The 22,976-nt window shown below is 36.0% G+C and overlaps 2 protein-coding genes across 3 annotated transcripts in view; one reads left to right on the forward strand and one right to left on the reverse strand.

Moving 5' to 3' along the window:
• LOC136833197 (uncharacterized) overlaps positions 1-20,422 on the reverse strand; it is a 185,241-nt gene extending 164,819 nt beyond the window's left edge. Inside the window, exon 1 of the mRNA XM_067095060.1 lies at positions 20,293-20,422. The gene's annotated coding sequence lies outside the window, so the exon portion shown is untranslated. The remainder of the gene's footprint in view (positions 1-20,292) is intronic.
• The window catches only part of LOC136833196 (aminopeptidase N-like), a 98,130-nt gene extending 75,496 nt beyond the window's left edge, over positions 1-22,634 (forward strand). For both annotated transcript variants that reach the window (XM_067095033.1, XM_067095044.1), the window contains exons 9-18: positions 1-38; positions 4,587-4,668; positions 7,543-7,726; positions 10,921-11,245; positions 12,776-12,918; positions 13,945-14,132; positions 14,833-15,003; positions 20,313-20,456; positions 20,976-21,048; positions 21,458-22,634. The exon at positions 1-38 is cut by the window's left edge and continues 119 nt beyond it. In XM_067095033.1, coding sequence (XP_066951134.1) covers positions 1-38; positions 4,587-4,668; positions 7,543-7,726; positions 10,921-11,245; positions 12,776-12,918; positions 13,945-14,132; positions 14,833-15,003; positions 20,313-20,456; positions 20,976-21,048; positions 21,458-21,628 — 1,519 coding nt within the window. In that variant the 3' untranslated portion in view covers positions 21,629-22,634. The remainder of the gene's footprint in view (positions 39-4,586; positions 4,669-7,542; positions 7,727-10,920; positions 11,246-12,775; positions 12,919-13,944; positions 14,133-14,832; positions 15,004-20,312; positions 20,457-20,975; positions 21,049-21,457) is intronic.
• Positions 22,635-22,976: the final 342 nt, after the last annotated feature.

Here is a 22,976-nt window from a genome sequence, read left to right on the forward strand (position 1 = left end):
GATCAGTCAAATCTTTGATGGCATCTCCTACAACAAAGGTATTATTCCCAACCTTTCATGTCTACCTGGTAGGAGGTAATTACGTGAACTTTTAGTCAACGTCTGACAGTCAATTTTCCCTGCTCCCGTAAAATATAACGCAATGAAGGTTTGTACTCTAGTGGAAATCGTACGTGGTTTTAGTATTGGGAAGGCTGTTTCTCTTCCAACAATGGGCCAGGATCCACGGCTTGCCTGAAATTTACTTACACTTGACTTTCCCTAAGTCCTACTTACTGCACAGGAATAGCTTATGCAATTTCACTAGGCAATATTAATTATTCATACACTACACTTCATAAAAGAAATATGTTTATACCAGTTCTCTCGTAAATGGTGGCTGAAGGGGAAACAATGTAAAGGTTTAAGTACAGTGGAAGAATACTAGCAAACTGACAAAAAAACTGTCAATTTTCACACTTACCATTACATAAGTTGCTTGCGCACTGCAACTGCCGATCAGAGTTCTTGAATAACACTTCTTGTCGATTCACTGAGTAAAACAACAGATAGGAAAGGACAAAGGATAATGCTAGCCTGAGCACGACACGTGCTCTTAGTCTCAATGTCGATATCTCTCTACTGGCGCATCAGTCAGGTAAGCGTAGGGCAAAGTTGTTTGTCCATAGCCCCTGGCATTCTGAAAAATTGACAGAGACATCGCCGAATGCATAGGACAGAGGAAAAGGAAGCTTAAGACCACCTTCACTAGAGGCGACTTGGTAAAACCCTCCCTGTGGGTTAGGCCCCCTAATGCTAACCTATCAGCTACTAAAAGCGGTTATTTTTCGAAATCACAGCCTACCTCTGCTCGCTTAGCTTCGACAGAGGCGCTGTCCTGTCTTTGTAAGGATATTCTTACAAAAAAATAATGTAAGAGACAGCAGAATATTTATAAAAAATAATATATATATAGCAGAATATTATATAAAATATATATATATATATATATATATATATATATATATATATGGAGATAAAAAGGCCCATATAACACTATTTGAACTTTGCAACCATATATTTTGAGCACTTCCTTCTGTGTTTCTGTTCACTGGTAAAATATGGACACATGATGAGTTACAAGAGTATATATACAAAGAATATGTAGGTGTGGCAGTATATATACTCTTATAACACATCACCTCCCCATATCTTACCAGTGAACAGCTGCAACATTCAAATAGCATATTATGGGCCTTTTAAATAGTCATATTATACTGTTGTATTACAGTATATATATTGCAATATATTATATAATATATATTATGGGCCTTTTAAATAGTCATATTATACTGTTGTATTATATTCATTAATATATGCTATCAATATAATGTTTTCTCCATAATCTATAAAAAACAGTATATGCTACCTATAAAAAATAGTAGGCTATATGCTGTCACTGCGAATTTTTATCGTAATAAATAAATTATAAAAATAAACCCTAATGAGGTTAGGCCAGGACATGGTATTCTGGGAAACGTTTGTTCTTATCGTTTCACACTCACCCTAAAGTTTTCCTCATAACTTATAAAAATGTATGCTGTCAATATACATTTTCTACATAACCTATATATGCTACCACTGTTGTACACGTATTCTGTTCGGATAATGGAGAGACAAATAAACAAACAACTGCGAGGATAAGGTAAACAAACTCTAGACAACCAAGCCTACACAAGTCACGAGTCAGACGACAACTCACTGCAGTAAATTCAAGCTTTGTGGTCTTTTATAATTATATAATATATTATGAAATATAGTAATCACTAATTAGAATGCCACTAATTTGAATATCACTAATACAGGAAAACAAATCCCTTACTTAGATATGGGCGTTCTGGTGTTGTTGCTATCTTGGGCGAGACAATTCCCGTTTGCTATAAGAGTGGTTCTTCTCTTGCTTGTGGCAATGGAATTGCGTGAATGCACTACAGGTACGAAAATCCGAAAAGGAAACGCGTCACAAACCACTAGGATATCACATGAACCAAAACTACACAACAAATTGAGATTGTTTATTGGTAAAACCCGACGCTCTGTTTGGAACTGTTACCTACTTATATAATTTCATATTTCCAAAAGTACGCAGTGAAAATATGTCAATAAATATAAAATATTATATGTATACTAGCTGGCACTTGGCATGGTACATCTGTGATAACGAGTCCAAAATATCGAGATACATAGATATATATTTACTTTTTTTGATATTTTGTTTGATATTTTCTAGAGGAACGAACAAGCTCTTATCGTAGAAAATGGGTAGTTTTAGTAGGATACTGAAGTAAATTTCTCACTTTCTACTATCCAGAATTGGCATGTCATACAAACATTGTACGACAATTTGTTGTTCAGTGTAGCTCACGGGGGCGATATCACAGGGCAATTACCTGCCCATTAATTCGTCACTTTTCTGATCTTTGTTGTTATGTAAATATAATTAGTTGAGAGAACCCCTGAGTTTACGTAAATTCCTCAGAGTAAATATGGATACATACATATTTACTCTGATATTATATTTTTTGAAAGAGAAAGCCAGTTTTTACTGTAGATAATGTGTATTTTAATAGGAAAGTAAAGTATATTTCTCACTTCCACCTAAAAAGCCATACAGAAAGTTTGCGACAATTTTCGCTCAATGCCGCTCAAATGCCGGTAAATGCGGTGAACAAAAATGTAAAACACTTAAAATTTTTGTTTTAGCAATAATATTTCAGGACATGTTTATTTAGACATACCAGTCCAAAACTGTAAAAACTAAAAATCGATAATTCCTCGAAATTCGGCAATCATCACGCCCCTTAAGTCCTTCTTCAGGTGAGGAATTTACGTAAACTCAAGGGTTCTCTCAACTAATTATATTTACATAACAACAAAGATCAGAAGAATGACGAATTAATGGGCAGGTGATAACAAGGGCCTGCTAAATAAGGAATCCTACACAGGATAAACATTCTAAGCTAATATCTTCATAACGGGGAAGATCGCAGTTGAAGGGGAGGAACTGCACATGGATCAGTCAAGATGTTCCACAGTCGAGGCAAATATGCAGGACGGTTACTTGCAATAATAATAAGACTCACAAAGGGAACCGAGGAATGCACAGATGGTGCCAAATAACTCAAACACTAATGCATATTTTACGTTAACACTGAATGTTCCCACACAAATTACTGAGGGGATTGCACAATTGAAAAAATAAAGGGAATATTAGGTAGAGAATAACAGGTCGTGACTGGCTAAAACCTTAATTCCGGCACGTTACCTTAGTCCAGACAACGTTGTCCTCGTTCAATATTGAGCTGACGATGGAGGAAGGAATTATAATGCCGCTATAAAAATATACAGTCGAGGCCCCTGGATCGACATGTGTTCAAAGGGACAGACAAGGACGTCTGTCTTGCATAGGGCCTGAGCGATCTCTCTGAGGGAACTGAGGGCGATTCCTCTTGCAGAGTCTATTTATAACCTCTGGGGATTACGTTGGCTTCTCATCCAGGTGGCACAGAGGTCAATTTACGTCACGTTCCCTTTATGTCAACTGCATGGGTTCCACGTGGCGCTAGTCAGCTCATGTGGGTTCAGAATGAGGGGGGGTCAACTTTCTCTTTTGGGGCTTCTCCCCCGAGTCTGGCTGGATGCAGGGGTACCTGGAATTTCAGGCCCAAGCAGTCACTCTGAACAGAAAGAGAGTCAGACTTAACCACTTTGGGGAACGAGAGAGATTATGAAGGGGTGAATTGAGACCTCAGTTTTAGTAGTGAATGAAGGACATTAATTTTTTATTTCTTTTCCATTACTCTGCAAATGTAAAAATGGATGAGGTTGCGAGAAAACGGCCCTAGCCATTGCAATATATATATATATATATATATATATATATATATATATATATATATATATATATATATATATATATATATATATATATATATTTATATATATGCATGCATTTCCTGAACAATCGCTTCATGCATTCCCACCTTAGTTCCATGGACTCTCCAAGTTTATTCTTACACACCTAACGTCTTCAACACCCTCCATAATGCCTTTATCAGTTATATCAAAAGCCTTTTTTACATCTATCTATACCACAAACAGCTTTTTCCCTTTGCTTCTATACTTCTCACATATCTCTTTCAAAACAACCGCTTCATCCACATACCCTCCGCCTTCTCTAAACCCTCACTGTTCTGCCCCTATGAATCCTTCTGTCAACTACCTTACTTTCTCAAATTCCAGAAACTTACCTAGTATCCTAAGTAACATCATACCCCTAGAACCCTAACATTCACTTCATCATCTGCACCTTTATAGAAAGAAACAATTATTCCTTTTACCAACTCCTTAGGGACCTTTATTTTTTCCAGACATACCTTACAAACAACGGTCAGTCTATCCCACTTACGAACCCATCAACTCCATGTTTGTCTATTCTGTAACGTCTCAACTGCCATCCTTATATAAATATAAATGTGCGTGTAATTGTTAATGAGTACCTACGTTTAACAATAACGTGAGAATGCTCTTTCTTCTCTCACCTGCAGGTTCTTCAATCATAAGAATGATGAGCCACTTCCTCACCGAAGCATCACTGCGGAAGGGTCTCACTAATTACCTGGAGGCATTGTGAGTAATCAGGTCCATTCATTTAGAAATGTCAAACTTTTAGTTCAAGTACAAACAATGCTTCTGTCATTTTGTGAGAAAAGATAAAATATATAAGGGTAAGAAGAAAAAGTCGACAGAGAATGAGAGAAGGTGATAATATCCCATAAATGAGGATAAACTGCTAAAGGCCAATTTAACACTGTGCCTTGGCAAAAGAATTTATTCCTGTTCTTGTACAAAAAGCCAAATTTCCCAGTAACTTGAAAGTAAACTTAAACAACTGAACAGCCATATATATATATATATATATATATATATATATATATATATATATATATATATATATATATATATATATATATATATATATATATATATAAAATTAAATAAAGAGAGAAGTAAAACGAAATATAGGAAATAAAATCCAATAAATAAAAAACAATAAAAATACAAAGATAAATAAACAAACGTAAACCTATGTATACAACTCCTGTTGTACACGAAAGATGAAGCACATCACAACCGCTCCTTACTTTGGGAAATTTCCAGTATAACTGATGGCCTTAACTCGGATACTGACCTTTTTGCGTACCGATCAAAATTAAGTTGCACAATACTAATTCTAGTAGAACATTTATAATGATTCACTGTCTGCACCATCCCTTCTACTGGCGAAAGACTACGAAAACAAAAGTGTATTATGATGATAAATTATACACTTTTATTCGTAGTCTTTCGCCAGTAGAAAGGATGGTGCTGACAGTACAGTATTACAGCGAATCATTGTTAATTTTCTACTAGAATTAGTATTGTACAGCTTCATTCTGATCGGTACGCAAAAAGGTGAAGATAGTTCACTTTTTTTTTTTCTAAGAATCAGGTACCATTAATTCCAGTAAATTTCTATCGATACATAGTTTTATGCGAAAGAGTTTGCTTACATGTTATTTATGTTATAACTCTTTCTTACATGTTATTTAAGTTACAAAGTTTTCAAAGAGTTTGGACTCATTCCAAAAAGTCAAAGGATTTCCAGATAAAATAAGGTAGGTAATCTAATTTCTGAAGCTAAGGAGATTGCGCTGGTTTATTTCCTTGACACTTTTACAATGTAATGCCAATGTTTTTTTAACGTATTTGTAAATCAATCCATACGAGGGAGAATGGCTGATAAATTTTTGGTACAACGGCAAAGGTTATCAACACCAGAAATACATTTTTCCTCAAATATGTAAATTAATGAAAAATCCTAATGAAATAACATTCAGGCACACCGATTAAAAATTTGAAAGTCTCCACATGATAAATTCATAAAAGAAATATAGAAAAAATCAAAATGCTCTAAACTAATGGCAAATACTTTGTTTAGAGGACCTGCATCTTCCATAAATTCTTAAATGTCACTGGAATCCACAAGTTTCCAAAACCGAGAAGCAAGACTTGCCAGTGACTTTAAGAGAAGGGGACCTTATAACCCACAGCAAAAAGTCAGTAACCTACCACCTAGATTCAGCCAGCCTTGTAAAAAAGTATCCGAGCATTCATCAACTACGGTCCACCTCTTATCACGAACACCACAGCCGTCTCTGACTCTCAGTCTCCAGAGGCTCCTGGGCTCCTTCTTAAGCTCATATGAGCAATTCTCACACGTCAAAGAACAATATTGCGAGTTGGGTTTACTGTCGGAATGGAATGGAGCGGAATATAAAATTTAAGCCAAAGGCCAAGCGCTGGGACTTATGAGGTCATTCAGCTCTAAAAGGAAATTAACGGTACAAAGGTTTTCAATGTGTAACAGGAGGAAAACTTCGCAGTTGCAATATGAAACAATTGCTACGAGAGGATGAAAAGTAAGATGGAAGAGAATATGAACAGAGGTACAGTAAAAGGAATGAAAGGGGTCGCAGCTAAGGGCCGAAGAGACGCTAGAAAGAACCTTAAGTAATGCCTACAGTGCACAACGTGAGGTGCACTGTCGGCACTACCTCCCTTACAGGGTGTGCTTAGTGTCATCTCTCCAGGCGATACCCGACTTGGGGTTTTCAGCATCTGGTTTCTACCAACCAGGTTCTCCCATGAAGGCGACCATGATGATAACTTATTGATCTCATATGTTCACAAAATAACTTTGGGAGTGAGCATAGTTGATTGGCAGTGACTTCCATTTAAGTATTCAAAGGCTTACAGCATCTGCCAAAACCAATTATGAAATGAGCCATTCATGACAGAAGCAGCTGGAGGAGGCTCAATACCGGCGGACCTTCTCCCACATGACGAATAAACATTTGAGGTTCATGGTCTGCAGACCACCAACCATAGAGAGCTATTTTGAGTGTGACGTCGATGCTTTTCTCAAAAAACTCAGTGGATCACCTCGAATGAATCTAAATTACCTCGTGATTCTCATGAGAACCTGCTCGAGATGATTACTTTAAAGGCTGCATTTATTATTCACTTCTTTAGTTGGATTTTCATTGAAAAATTATGTTCTTACTAGCATTAATATAACTTTACACCTTCTTCGTTAGTTTGAAAATAGAAGAGCTTTCGAAATGTATGTGTAATTATTTCTGCGCATTTTCCTGCATTTTTGTTACGCCAGTTTTAGTAAATCAATCAATTTTCTGCACTTTAGATGAAAAAAGCACAAAAAGAATTACAAACACACACACACATATATATATATGTATATATATATATATATATATATATATATATATATATATATATATATATATATATATATATATATATATATATGTGTGTGTGTGTGTGTGTATGTATATATATATATATATATATATATATATATATATATATATATATATATATATATATATATATATATATATATATATATATCTTTTTACGATATTTGACGTTCCCCTCCAGCCAGTACGACAACGCAGAGCAAGACGATCTGTGGGACTACCTGACGATGGCAGCACACGAGGACGGCACTTTGCCAACCGACCTGACGGTGAAAATGATCATGGACTCGTGGACGTTACAGATGGGCTACCCAGTCATCAATGTCACCAGATCTCCCGACGGTACCACAGCTACTGTGACGCAGGTAAAAGAATGTTAAACGTTGCGCATGTTCAAGAACGTTCAATGTTAAGCATGGAAAGAGCGGGCGTTGATGTAATATTTTCGAGGAAGTATTGACGATCTTCTAATGGGGAAACATAAAACCGAAAGGAAATTCAGTAAAATTATTTGAGTCAAATTACTTGCGCATTCACAAAAAAAAAAAAAAATCGTATTTATGACCTGAGGAGGAAGTCATGTATCCCAATTTTCCACCAATGATATATATATATATATATATATATATATATATATATATATATATATATATATATATATATATACATATATATATATATACACACACACTAGCTAACCAACCTGGCACTGCCTGGGAAAACTCTGAATTACAAAAAATAAACTTTCTCTCTCTCTCTCTCTCACTTCTTCTCCCTCTCACTCTCTCCCTTTCCTGTTAAGATAGTTGCTTCAATTACACTGCCCAGCATTTTTGGCATTTTATATTTCACCCATCCTCACCCCCCTTCCTATCGAGGCTGAACTTGGACTTAAATGGCATTGGGAGTGTCACTATTCATCTCAGCAACCTTGAAAATTATGGATTCGACACTATCTGTCATTTTCGGTTAATTTTACATGTCACCCCCCTTCCCACACCCACCCTTTGGTTCCAATGATGTCTTACCCCTACAATGTTCTTTTTGAGATAGTAAGTCATATGTATACCAAGTTTGGCTGAAATTGCTCAATGCATTTCAGAGTGAATGTGGAACATACACACACACACATACACATGCATACATCCATTTTTAGGTATATAGATATATAATACATATATATATGTGTGTGTGTGTGGTCTATGTGTTTCTGTATGCATATATATATATATATATATATATATATATATATATATATATATATATATATATATATATATATATATATATATTATATATATGATTATCACTTTTGTACGTGATTCGTTTATCACACATTACCACAGGTGAAAAATAAGAAACAGGGTGTAGGTCTGACCAGTTTCAACTTTATTTCCAAGCCATTGACGAAGGACTGTGTCACAAATATATATACTACAGGAACAGTACTGACGAACATACACAACCATTAGAGACTAAATATCCCCCCTCAGGCCGGTGTCAAGGTAGGAGTGGCCTTCAAAACTCATTTGGCTAAAAATTGCAATATACTCTCAGGGGACAATGCTGATAAACAAACCATACCCGACCTCAGATCCACACCTGACAGGTGTCAGGGAGGCAGAGTTTGGAAACTCATTAGCACTTTTACCCCTGTACTGTGTTTACAAATATGATAATCCTATTTTCATACATCTCTACTGCCTACCTTAAAATTTAAACAATTTACAAATTTCTTTTGATATTTAAGGATCAAGTTTATACATCCCTTGACGGATATTCATATTATGGTTGTAACTTTCTTTTATAAAGCTAGATTCAATGATATTCCTTTCCACTGCATTATTAGAATATACAATCCTTTTTGCCCCTTCCCAGTTGACAGCATGATCGTTCTCACAAACATGTACAAATATACCACTGTTCCCCTGTGCATATCTCACACATTTTTATGCTGTTCAATTCTTTTTTCCAGTGCTTTCCCAGTTTGGCCAATATACAAGTTGTCACAAAACTTACACGGAATATTATATACACACCCTTTAGTATTGTCAGGGGAGTTCTTGATAAGTACATTTTTCATTGTTTTATTGTTCTTAAATGCGACATTAACACCAAAATTCTTAAGATGATGAGGGATATCTTTCATATTATTATAAGGCAAAACAAGCAAATTTTTTGTGTTGTAAGGTTCTTTTAGGTTTTGATACGTCTTTTTTGCCGCTTCAAATGTACTGTTTAATACACTGTCAGGATATTTCAATTTCTTGTCTGCATTCCTAATCTTTTCTATTTCATCATCAATATATTCAGGGCTACATACCCGTGTTTTCATCTATGTTTTTAAGAGCATTACGGGTATGTAGCCCTGAATATATTGATGATGAAAAAGAAAAGATTAGGAATGCAGGCAAGAAACTGAAATATCCTGACAGTGTATTAAACTGCATTTGAAGCGGCAAAAAAGACTATGTATCAAAACCAAAACGAACCTTACAACACAAAAAATTTGCTTGTTTTGCCTTATAATAATAATATGAAAGATATCCCTCATCATCTTAAGAATTTTGATGTTAATGTCGCATTTATGAACAATAAAACAATGAAAAATGTACGTATCAAGAACTCTCCATGACAATACTAAAGGGTGTGTATATAAAATTCCGTGCAAGTCTTGTGACAACTTTTATATTGGCCAAACCGGGAAAGCACTGGAAAAAAGAATTGAACAGCATAAGAAATGTGTGAGATATGCACAAGGGAACAGTGGTATATTTGTACATGTTAGTGAGAACAATCATGCTATCGACTGCGAAGGGGCAAAAAGGATTGTATATTCTAATAATGCGCTGGAAAGGAATATCATTGACTCTAGCTTTATAAAAGAAAGTTACAACCATAATATGAATATCAGTCAAGGGATGTATAAACTTGATCTTTTAATATCAAAAGAAATTTGTAAATTGTTTAAATTTTAAGGTAGGCAGTAGAGATGTATGAAAATAGGATTATCATATTTGTAAACACAGTACAGGGGTAGTAGTGCTAATGAGTTTCCAAACTCTGCCTCCCTGACACCTGTCAGGTGTGGATCTGAGGTCGCGTATGGTTTGTTTATCAGCATTGTCCCCTGAGAGTATATTGTGATTTTTAGCCAAATGAGTTTTGAAGGCCACTCCTACCTCGACACCGGCCTGAGGGGGGGATATGTAGTATCTAACGGTTGTGTATGTTCGTCAGTACTGTTCCTGTAGTATATATATTTGTGACTTCTCATACTCTGTATCAGTCCTTCGTCAATGCCTTGAAATAAAGTCAAACCGGTCAGGACCTACACCAGTTTCTTATTTTTCTTATTTTTCACATGTGGTAATATATATATATATATATATATATATATATATATATATATATATATATATATATATATATATATATATATATATACAGAACATTTACATATTGAAAAATGCAAACTAGCCCAGAAATTGTGTAAGGCTGTTATTCTGAATAAATCAAATTGGGACAGGAAGCTAATAAGGGCATCTGATGATTGCAGGAACGATACCTCCACAACAAGAAGGAAGCCCGCAAGTACAGCTGGTGGGTGCCGTTGAATTATGCCTCGCAGGGTAATCCTAACTTCACGGTGACCAGCCCTTCGGTGTGGATGAAGGATTCCGAGTCCGAGATCACCGTATCATCGCTTCCCTCAAGCGAGCAGTGGGTGATCTTCAATGTCCAGGAGACCGGGTTCTACAGGGTCAATTACGACGACGACAACTGGAATCTCATCATCCAGCAGCTCAAGACGGACCACGAGGTCATCCATACCATCAATCGAGCTCAGATCATCGACGACGCCATGGATCTCGCGCGAGCAGGTAACTCGTCCCAATGCTTCCCATGTGATCAGTTAAATCTGCACTATTTCTGCGAGGGTCGATGTGACAGGCAACTTAATGCACTTACCCATTATATATCTAAAGAAAACTATAAAATTAAGAAATACGAAATAGGGTGGAAACAACAAATAGGAGGCTAACACCCGCTTCTTAAATCTGCACTATTTCTGCCAAGGCCGATGGTGCAGGCCACTAAATGCACTTTTCTAGTCTAGATCTAAAGAAAATTAAAAAGTTAAGAAAAACGAAATGGGATGTAAACAACAAATAGGAGGCTAAACACCCGCTTCTTAAAAGAGGGAAGCTAACGGGAAACTAAGAAAACAGAAACAAAGAATACTATTGCTCACTAACTGATAGACAAAGTAATTCGTGTCGTTCCTTCAACTTTCATTACTGTTCCAAAAGTGAAACCAAAGGGTTTTCATTTCATGGTAGCGAAAAGTCGAGTCCAACTGACTATCTGCACGTACTTGGAACAAAAGAAATTACCTGAAAATGTTCTCCTTTCTGCCGGACTTGATTTGCGCATAATATTGACGAATTCATTTTGACAGGAAAAAAGAGTGGATCAAACTCCTTAGATATTCTCTAGGAACATGAGTTTGCTATTCTCAGATAAGCTCGCACCAACTTAATCAAACCGAATCTGACTTGATCTTACCCAAGTAATGCCGTCCAATAAATTTTATTTCTATTTTTTCCTCTTACAGGAATTGCTGTTAGCATAGCAAAGACAGAATTTAAAGCCTTGTCTTTCTTTGTAATAATTAACCCTACACCATCAGTTACTCTAAATAATTTACTTGATATAATATCCATTTTACCTCTAAACAGGAAAATATGGACATATGGGATTTGAATTATTATAGAATGGACATGAAAACCTTCTCGACAACACTTCGATTTAAAACAATATCATTTTCACAAAAGACGTGGCAATGGAGAAAAGAACTGTCCACAAAATGCAATAGTTATGGTCTAAGCCAATCTTGCCATTCAAAACATGTGGGAAAAGTAGTTAAAACTTACAGAAGAACTAAGAGGAAAATCAATTATGTAAAAAAAAAAAAAAGCACGGGGGCAAATATATAATTTCGGTATTACAAGCTTTTCATTAAGTTTGCACAAGTTAGGGACTTGAATCCTTACCGAAGATGAGCCGCCAGAAGTAGCCTTGATGTTGCAAAGGACATGACCCAGATGATTAGATAATTATTGAATATTCTGATAATCTGGTATTAGCAAAGGTCACCTCTTGGTAGCAGCGTTATTATTTCATGAAGTGGCTTTTTTTTTTATTCGATATGAATTGATTTTATGAAATTTCGTCTGTTAAGCCAAGCACTGGGAACTTTCAGCCATTCTACGATGGTGCCTTTTTGTCACTTCACTGATAACTTTTCCCTGCTAGCAGTAGATCAAGACATGTTATTCCAGACTCCATGTTCTTATGAAATCAGTCTAGTGTGTAAAGACGGTGTTTAATTACATCATGCTTTTTGGCAGGTCATCTGAGCTACGAAATCGCCTTGGACATTTACACATACTTGGGGAACGAGACTGAATATGTACCATGGAAATCTGCTGTCAATAAACTGGAGAATCTGGTGGAACTTTTCGAGCGTACTGGCGGGTACGGAGCACTGCAGGTAATAACTGGGCAGTATGAACAATTTCTTTTTCACCTTCGAGGCCAATTTTCTATCCTGTCTATAATATGTAATGAGTAAACAAGAACGAATGAACAAGTTCGAATTGTCCTGCAGAGAGTTTTCATATTTCATTGTACAAACAGATAAATAGCAAGATCATTTCTTTGAACAAAGCCTGCTGCAAAACCAAAACTAAGTTGGAGAAAGTGACAAACTCTATAGGTGGGAAATTATAGGAATCAGTGAAAACAGCAAGACAAATAAAACACCATAAAGAATAATAACAAAATGAGAGAGAGAATTTTGATTGACCACTTGCTTATAGTCAGTCTTCAGTTCCAGATTACAACATATACACAATATATACATATATATATATATATATATATATATATATATATATATATATATATATATATATATATATATATATATAATGTGTGTGTGTAATATATTCCTCTTTTATAATGTTCTGGATTTATCATCTTCCAATTTAAATTTTTAAATTTTCTTAGTGTTTGTTGGCTACAACAGCCGTCTGTGTACTGAAAACCTGACAGCCATCATCAGACTTGTTCACGACAATAATAGCCTATAAAACTGCAAAGCTAATCTAAGCAAGTCTTCTCAGTGACAACACTAAAACAGTGTCAAACCCATTTTTCAAAAGACGGGCAACATTGTCAATGACAATTTGCATGTCAGTAGGTTTTTAAGAGCTGAAACCATTGTGTTAGCAGGTATTAAATTTTTCAAAATGTTTCCATCTGTTGAGAAAAATCTTCAGTACCTTTTCTCAATCCTTCTGAATCCGCTTGACGAAGATTCGAGCACTTATTTCTACCATATTGCCTCAGTCTTTTCGGACAGACCACATAGTTCAAATGGCTAAATTTGCTTCTAAAATATTTGGTAAAAATTTCCATATTTTTTTAAATATCGCCAGTGTGCATGGAAAATGCTTCCAGTTATACTGGAAAATTCTTCTCGTGTTTTTAAAGATATTTTCAACTATTTTGGCAGAACTACATCAAGGACATGATCGTCCCGCTGTATGAATCAGTCGGATTTGATGACAACGCCTCCGACCACCTGCTGACCCAGTTCAAGAGGAAGACTGCCTTATCTTGGGCCTGCAGGCTTGGCAACCGGGACTGTCTCAACAATTCCGCTACTCTCTTCCGACAATGGATGGAGGACCCCCAAATCAAGTAAAGCAGCAAATCATGAATTCTTTGTTTGTAATCTTCTGTTGTTGTTCATTATCATACAATTAACAACTAAGATTTCTTTTAGAGTAGGTTAGACAGCTTATACAATTAGAAACACCCCATATAACATGATGAAAATAGAGTGACTTCTCGAATCTACCAACACTTTCCATGACATCTGAGTAATGGTAAATTTTTCCAATTTATATACAAAAAATGGTCGCTAAAAGCCACATGGATTGGTTGTTGTTCCAACTTTGAAATATAAAAGGGATTTCTCACTCCCGTATAAAAGTTATTTACCTTCAACGAAAAATACGCAACTTGCTTCTCAGTGATACAGATAACTGTTCTTAAAAAGCTTTCATAGTTCAGTTAAGGTGGTTTTCTTTACGGCTGATTAGCGCCAGTGATATTAACAGCAGCAATTCCTCCAAATTCGGTGGAAAAACGTGGACACTGTTTTTATGCATAAACATAAGTCCCAACTGCTATCTGGTTCACAATTGAATTTAAACATCAGTGTCCAATGCTTTCTGAAAGATGGATAAATAAAAAAAGTCTTTCATGAAACATATGCAACGAACAAACATATCTAAAAGGAACCTCATCCACAAGATTTGAAGAACATCCACTTACACAATGTTTACTATAATCTTTCATTATTTCTTATTTAATCATTTATTTGCCTACTTTCCAGCATCATATCCCCAAACATCAAGGAAACGGTGTACTGCAGAGCTATTGAAGCTGGCGGCAAGAAGGAATGGGAATTCGCCTGGAACATGTTCCTTGAGACAAAAGTTGCCTCGGAGAAGTCCATGCTCCTCAAAGCGATGGCGTGCACCAAGAAAATCTGGCTTCTTTCAAGGTGGGCCATTATTGATCATTTACAAGAGAGAGAGAGAGAGAGAGAGAGAGAGAGAGAGAGAGAGAGAGAGAGAGGAGAGAGAGAGGTTAAAGCATGTCAAACGGTTTATCTCTTATGACAAATAATTCGTATCTACTCCATTCGCTAGCTATGAAGGCCTACCATGTTTTCCAGTAACGACAAAGAACAGGACAGAATCATAGGCTTTACGGTCACATCTTGAATCAAGCATAACGTACAGGTGGTAAGCTGTCCAAGGCAGCAACTGCTTGCTGTAATTCTATCACTAGTGATATTCGGAGCCATTCTAAGACAGGCCATTAAAGGGTCAGGTGCGAGGACCGTATCTAGTCTCGACATTGTAAGCTTATAATTAGGCCTATTCATATTCTTTACACACCTTTCACCCATTTGACAACTGATTACACCACATTGCTTTCTAGCATATTTTGCCGTACCTGTCGTGAAAAATGGGGAGAACTCGTCTGAGCAAGAGCCCCGTACCCTATGCCGAGGAATGTTAATGGCAGACTGACTTATGCAAATTTGGCGATAAAGCCAAGCACTGGGGCACTTGAGGCATTGAAAAGAGGGAGTTGGTGGTTTGATAGCAAGGTGAAAAAAATGGAAGCTATGATGGCGATGATGACGAAAATGAGGGGGGGACTTCTACTACCAACTTGTCTCTAAAAATTTCTGTATGTAATCCAGGACGACAATTTGAGTGTTCCCACCAGGGTGACATGAGAAACTTCCTCTTTGATTCTCCAAAATAAATCTATTACTTTGGTATCCATGATAATGATTTCATGAATATGTTGGTGGAGTCAGAGCTTTATTACTGAAGCCTATGTCCCCTCCTGTATTAAAACTTTCATTCCCTCTGATACTTGGCTTGAGAACTGCTATTTGGCCATCCAGTCAAGTCCTCTGTCACATCTAACTCCTTCCACTGCTATTCAAAACTTTTTAATTTACTAGGAATTGCTGTCCTCCTTTACTTTCTCATGCTAAGAGAAAATATGATATCTAATACTGTCTACTATCAAAGAGAATTATGGTGCTCTGCCTGGAAAGGTGTCAGTTCTCTCAATACAATTTACTCCTCCGTTCCTGGAGGTATGATAACTCGCTCCTCTAGTTAGAAGGCTATTCTCAGACACTCACTGCTCTGCTACTTCTGCTCTTCTCTTATTTACTCTCCCAAATGCTTGTTGCCTCGATGACCAGCAAAATATTTCCTGTATAATTCTTTTAAGAACTTCAAGATTAATGGCCTATGAGTTTTGCTATCTTTTATACCTAGTTATCAAAGTCTGCGCTTATCCTTTTCATACAAACACGCCTGTCCCAAAGTAATATGACCACTCGCATTATTCACACTACTGTCATATTACTGTAACTTCTATTATTGTAAACAGTATTCATGCTTTCAATCAACGCTCGCTTTCTCATATACGCTGAAATCAACTGCTTTCTTTCAGGCTACCGATAAGGCTTCAGAATAGCAGAATCCACTAGAGCCTCTTTTTTTTTACCCTACTGGTTTTTTTAGAACATTTGTCGTCATTTCTGATTTCTCTAATATCTGAGTCTCTCAGCAATCTAATTTAAAACATTTTATCGAACTGCCTTATATTTGTAATTGTTAAGTAATGTTATGTCTATGTAATTCTTACCATCTCTACTATCACCTTATCCTTACACAATGGGACAATATTTCGTTTCAATCATGCATTCAGTGCCTGCAAACACTGGTCAGCCAATCAATCACACTTTCACCACACTACTTCAGCATTTCATTTGTAATCCCACTGAATCCTGGTGTGAGTGTGTCTTCCATTTCGTCAATCTATTGTTTTCTTTATATCCTCAACATTCAATATCAAACTTGCACTAACCCTCCCACCTGTGCGTGATTCAGCTCTGCTCCTTTCCTATCCTCCACATGCAACAAGTTTTCAAAATACTCATTCCTACTGCATGCCCTTCAGAGAGCATCTCTCCATTTGTATCTTATTTGAAGATCCATGTATTCATTTACCTTTCTTTCCTTCTGTTCTAACCCATAGTAAATAGCACGGATTAGGTTATCCAAAAACTACTCTGCAGAACTGCTCATCCTTACAATTCTTGCTCATCTTCTCATCTCCATTTTTATTACTTGCATTCTTTTCCTTTCCCACTTCTTCTTGACTACACTCTCCATCACCTGTATCTTGCACAAAACATTCTCTGATCATGCAGTTGTGCTTTTATCCGTTTTTTTTTTTTTTTTTTTTTTTTTTGCTAAAACTCTCATTCCCTCATCCCACAACTCACTGATTATAATTTTTCCTACCTCCTTCACCTAGAAACACTCCCAGCTGACTCTGTCACGCCATCCTCAGCTTTACCATATTCCTCATGTACAACTTACCGCTTCCATGTTTTTAACCCTTACCCATTTTGTATCCATTTTCTCATTAATTGCTCTCCTTACTTCTCTAAATCACTCCTCTTGATTAGATTTGAACCTCCATTTTCACATTTCGTCTACAAAACTCCAATTATTGATCAGTCACTCTTGTCACCATTACATCCACCATTTTGCTCTTTCATCTACTCGGAACTAGCACTATCCTAAAAAATACTTGTTCTTACCTCTTTCTCTTTCCTAAGTATACTGTGAACATTCTTCTTTAGAAACCATGCATTTTCAAAAATCAAGCCCCTTTCCAAGCACATTTCCACAAGACTTCTCCATCCTCATTACATCAAGAATGTCATCCCTTTCTCTGTCAACTACCTTTGCATTTAAAGCACATGCCACAAACACCCTCCAATCTCTTCAAACCCAAGTAGGCACACATTTATAAATTGTCCCAAAATACATTCTCTCACACTCATTCCTTTTCATTTTGGACCATAGTTACAAACTAGTTACCAAAGCATTTTCTGTTGCCACTGTTAACCTTACCCCAACAATCCGCATTTAACAGAGTCCACCTAACAATAAAAAAAAAAGCTACTCTTCCTCAGTCTACTCATTTTACCTACCCCAGGAGCATTAACTGTCGTTCCCACTCCTGCACACACACACACACACACCGCCCTTTCACCTATATTGCAACACTTGCAGTTTTTTCAAGTTTTTTCCTTAAATCCAACATCATATATTCGCTAATCAAATCCCCAAGACCTTATATTTTATGGGACGTGCGCACATATATGTATGTATACACCATGCATTAAAATTAATATGGAGGGAAAGTCTAATTTAGACATACAGATAAGTTATTAATGGATACCTATTAGACATATATTATACCGTATATTTTATATATATGTATATATATAAAATATGTATATAACTATAAATACATAAAAATAAATATATATATACACACAGTATATATCACCTTTTAAGAGGTTGAGTCCATTATTAACTTATTATCTGTAGCTTTTGGCTAAATGAGATTTTCTGCATATTCATTAAATATATATATATATATATATATATATATATATATATATATATATATATATATATATATATATATATATATATATATATATATTGTTATGAACCACTTTTGGTTCAACAGGTTCCACTACACAAAATTACTCATATGGGACTGGAATGGCTGGAGGGACCAGGGACAAGCCAGAGGAGGGTGCAAAATAAATGCCAAAAATACCTTAAGTCTAATTTATTACATACAAATTTACATATTTACAACTGAGTACAGGTTTTAGGTGACAAAAAGACAATAAATGATCATTAACATAAATAACCACATTAAAGCTCAAACAAGTGACCATTAAATAATTTACATTAACAGACAAAATCAACATTTAAAAAAGAACATCATACTCAATACAAATACACAAACAGCAAATTTCCAGAGCCATACACTTGCTCTACAACAATAAATATTAATGAATAAATCATAACATGTTCAATTAAATAAAACAAAGATAGGCAGCACAACAATAACGGTGACATATCACCAAAGCAGCATAAAAATTCCGAAGAATTGTCGAGGCAGTCTTTTACCGCCAACCAGGATAAACATAAGACGTAATCGGTGATTCATCGAACACAGCAATTTGCTGTCAAAACAGGACCGCATCCTCAACACAGATGAACTCGCCGACTCTTCGAAACAGTCTTTTACTGTCGCAATATCCTCTCGCTGCTACACCAGAAGTCAAATCACACGCAGAGGACCCCATCCTCCCGCCAAAGTAAACAGGTCCATAACCCCTGCTGCCAAACAAAGTGACTTCCCGCTGCTCTATCAAAACATGCTGTTGCTGCTTTCTTGGCTGAGTGTGGCCAAGAAACAATCTGTCTGCCACCCAAAACCTGACTGCCGCTGTCACTCACACCGTGACAGACGAAAACTCGCCAATCTGACGAAAACACTGGAGGGAAGGAGAAACAAGGAAACTACCTTAACATTGTTCCCGCAAAGAAACGACCGAACCTGACAATATATATATATATATATATATATATATATATATATATATATATATATATATATATATATATATATATATATATATATATATATGTATATATATTGTATATATACATACACATATATATCATATAAAATGTAAATAAATTTATAATATACACTTCATATATAATCTGAGTTATGCTACTTATACCCACGTATATATAACATATATATACATATACATATATATATATTTATATACTGTAGATATATAGATAGTTAATCTGATAGTTTTGTCGCATATACACATCTTTTTTTACACAAATATTAAGCCACATATACCCCTCCATATCGATTCCCTTCACCGTGGGAATAAGTTACACTCAAAGGGAATTGTATATGATAAATACAACTGCCCTGACCAGGAATCGAACGTATGCCTTTTGGGACTGATGAAAAGAGGGCAGCAATCTATTAATCCGGCTGTATGCCCTCAGGATGTGGCAACGCCACCGACCACATTTGGAAGGTTAAATCAGCCAAGTGTGGTTGTGCCGGAGTAGTACAGCACTAGGCTCATGTTTGGTAGGTCTTGCCCACCGCCCATCAGCCACCTAGTTATATATGAATACCAGCGTCAGCTGAGGTCAAGGGAAATGGCATGGGATTAGCAACTTCACCCTTAAAGATTTGTTGGAAAATCACAAAAATATCTGCACAGTATACATTACTAGATGGTATGAGAGAGAGAGAGAGAGAGAGAGAGAGAGAGAGAGAGACCTAAAATGAATCATCATAAGAACTCACATGAAATTATCAGAAAATTCAGTTCAATTACCTTGTGGCGTCCTTCACCAGGTACCTAGAAATGGCCTTCACAAAAGACAGCGGAATTAGGCTGCAGGATTCCGACACCGTCTTCTCAGCAGTCGCCAAGAACCCAGTAGGACGTCCGCTGGCTTGGACATACCTCAGAGACAACTGGGGAAAGATATTCAAGCAGTAAGTTTACAGTAATTACGTTTCGTAAGGTTAAGTTATATATATTACGCATAATCACTATTTGTAAAGAACAACTAGGTGTAATATAATGAATAACACTGAATGAGGTTTAATTGTTAGTATATGTATGTATGTATGTATGTATGTATATATATATATATATATATATATATATATATATATATATATATATACACATATAAATATGTATATACACACACATATATATATACCTTAAATCAAATAATGACACATTCAAAGTTTAAGATAAATGAAATGCACATTTATTCACCAAGTTACAAGAGATTAAGACCACACAGACCCGTCTTAAGCACGAAAATGTGCATAACACTCATCAGAAAAAACATTTTTATGTGCATAATTCTGCAATTTTATGTCCATGTCTTATAAAAAAAAGAATCCTTTAAAACTATTATTTTACCTCCCACTCAATATCTATATGCTTCTTTGTTCTAATTACTGGTCTATTTTTAATCATTTTTTCACTTGTTCTTTTAGCTATAGCAAGGCAAACTCACGAATCATCAAGTCAGTTACGGCTGGATTCAACACAAGACAACAACTGAAAGAGGTAGGTTTCTGCTATTTTATCAAAAAGTTACAGTGGAAAATTTATATAATATCTCTTTATTTGAATTGTGATATCTGAGATTTATCTCAATCTCAGTTAAAATATCTGAGGCATGAATCCCCCTAGAAAAATACTGGACTCTCCATCACGTCTGAAATAGAATTCCCTCGACTTTTATTTCTATCTTCAAGATTGGGCTTGTTAGGGGCACTTAGCTGCCTGTTCCTTCGACTTTATGAAAAAAAATTTGAAATCCAAATAACCAGCCTTTGTCCTCTAAGCGAAATGAAAATTAACGAACGACATAGGCAGAAATGGTTTTTCACATTAACTTTTCATCGTGGTAAAGTTATCAAGAGATGGAGACAACCTAAATCTCGACTCATCCCCCCTCCGTCATCCTTTCCAGGTGCAGTTATTCCAAGGGGAACAAAAACGTGACCTCGGGGCTGCTTCCAGGACGGTGGAGAACGCTATCGAGAGAATCACCAACGACATCGCCTGGATGGACAGCAACTACCAAAACATTGTAGACTGGCTCGAGAGTCAGGGGTACAGCTCGAAAGTGAGCAGTATTTAGGCGACATACAAATTTAGTTTTAATATGAAAATGAATGTTGTTTTTGCTATGTTTTAATTATTTATGTCAGGATAATGCAGTCTAGAATTCAGTCACATTTTCTTGTGATATCTGGCTTTCATTCTGGAATATCTATGATATGTCATCTATGGCTGATTATCGACTGTTGGTTTTTCAACCTGGCTTTATCAGGTACTGACATTCACTTCAGGGAAATCAAGCGAGTCCGTCTTCATTCTTACTGCCTTCGCCACGGTTTCCATAGTGTCATGATTTTTATTTTGGTATTACGACTTTCTCCCTTATTTGAGTATAATGCACTGTCATTCATGTACGAAAGATATCAGTTATCTGACAAACGACATTGTTCACAGGAATGCCCCCTTTACTGATGTATTATATTCATTCGAAACACCCTACAGTAATTACCTATAGCCAGTATCGTACTTTGATTATATCCTCGTAGCTGTAATTTCATATAAAAGATATGTTTTTGTTCATATATTTTTTCTGTTCACACGAAAGGAATCCAATCCCGTCAGCGCGTCAGTACTAGAAGCTAATACCAGCATACCGTCCGGCTGCATCAGGAAAAGACAATGTATTTTACCAGGAAGCCCCCAAGTGGTTGTAAATAATTTAGTGTGTTTATGAAAAGCGCCTACCAAAAGAGGCTAATTTGAGTGATTAACCATAGGACGGCATTTTTTTATGAATGAATTTTTCACTAATGGTCAACACAGTCAATAAATATCATGACGACCAGAGGCGCTCACGTCTCTCGAACCATACAACGTACAAAGACAAATTGCCGGTAAACTGTTCTTTATGAAAACATACTAATTATCGGTAGATCTCGTCTTTTAATGTTTTAATTTAATGTTTTCCTCTTGCTAACATTAGAAAAAATGTTTCTCAGTTATGCAAAAAAAAAGGCATAAAACAATGTACTTAACTTGTATAGAATTACGAGTCCTGTGGACTGCAAATAAATGTAATAATATTCTATGTTTGCTATAAATTCCTTGATTTTTACCTCTGCCTTTGTAAACGGTGTCCACAACACTACATCCACTAAAAACAATGTTCCAACCAGTAATACGAGTACAATGCCACGAATTCTGTAGAAGTATTTTCATCGGATGAAATTCTTCGAATACCTCTGGAGATCACTGTGAAGTCAAAGTAACAGAAAACGTGTTACCAGCAATGAAATCAACAATATTCAAGAGAAAAAAAATGTCAGGTTACTTGATGAATAACTTAACTTCTGCATCGAATACGGGATTTAGTATCAATATGAGGACACTGAACAAATATATATATATATATATATATATATATATAT

Source organism: Macrobrachium rosenbergii, chromosome 4, assembly GCF_040412425.1.
Source record: "Macrobrachium rosenbergii isolate ZJJX-2024 chromosome 4, ASM4041242v1, whole genome shotgun sequence".
NCBI lineage: Eukaryota > Metazoa > Arthropoda > Malacostraca > Decapoda > Palaemonidae > Macrobrachium > Macrobrachium rosenbergii.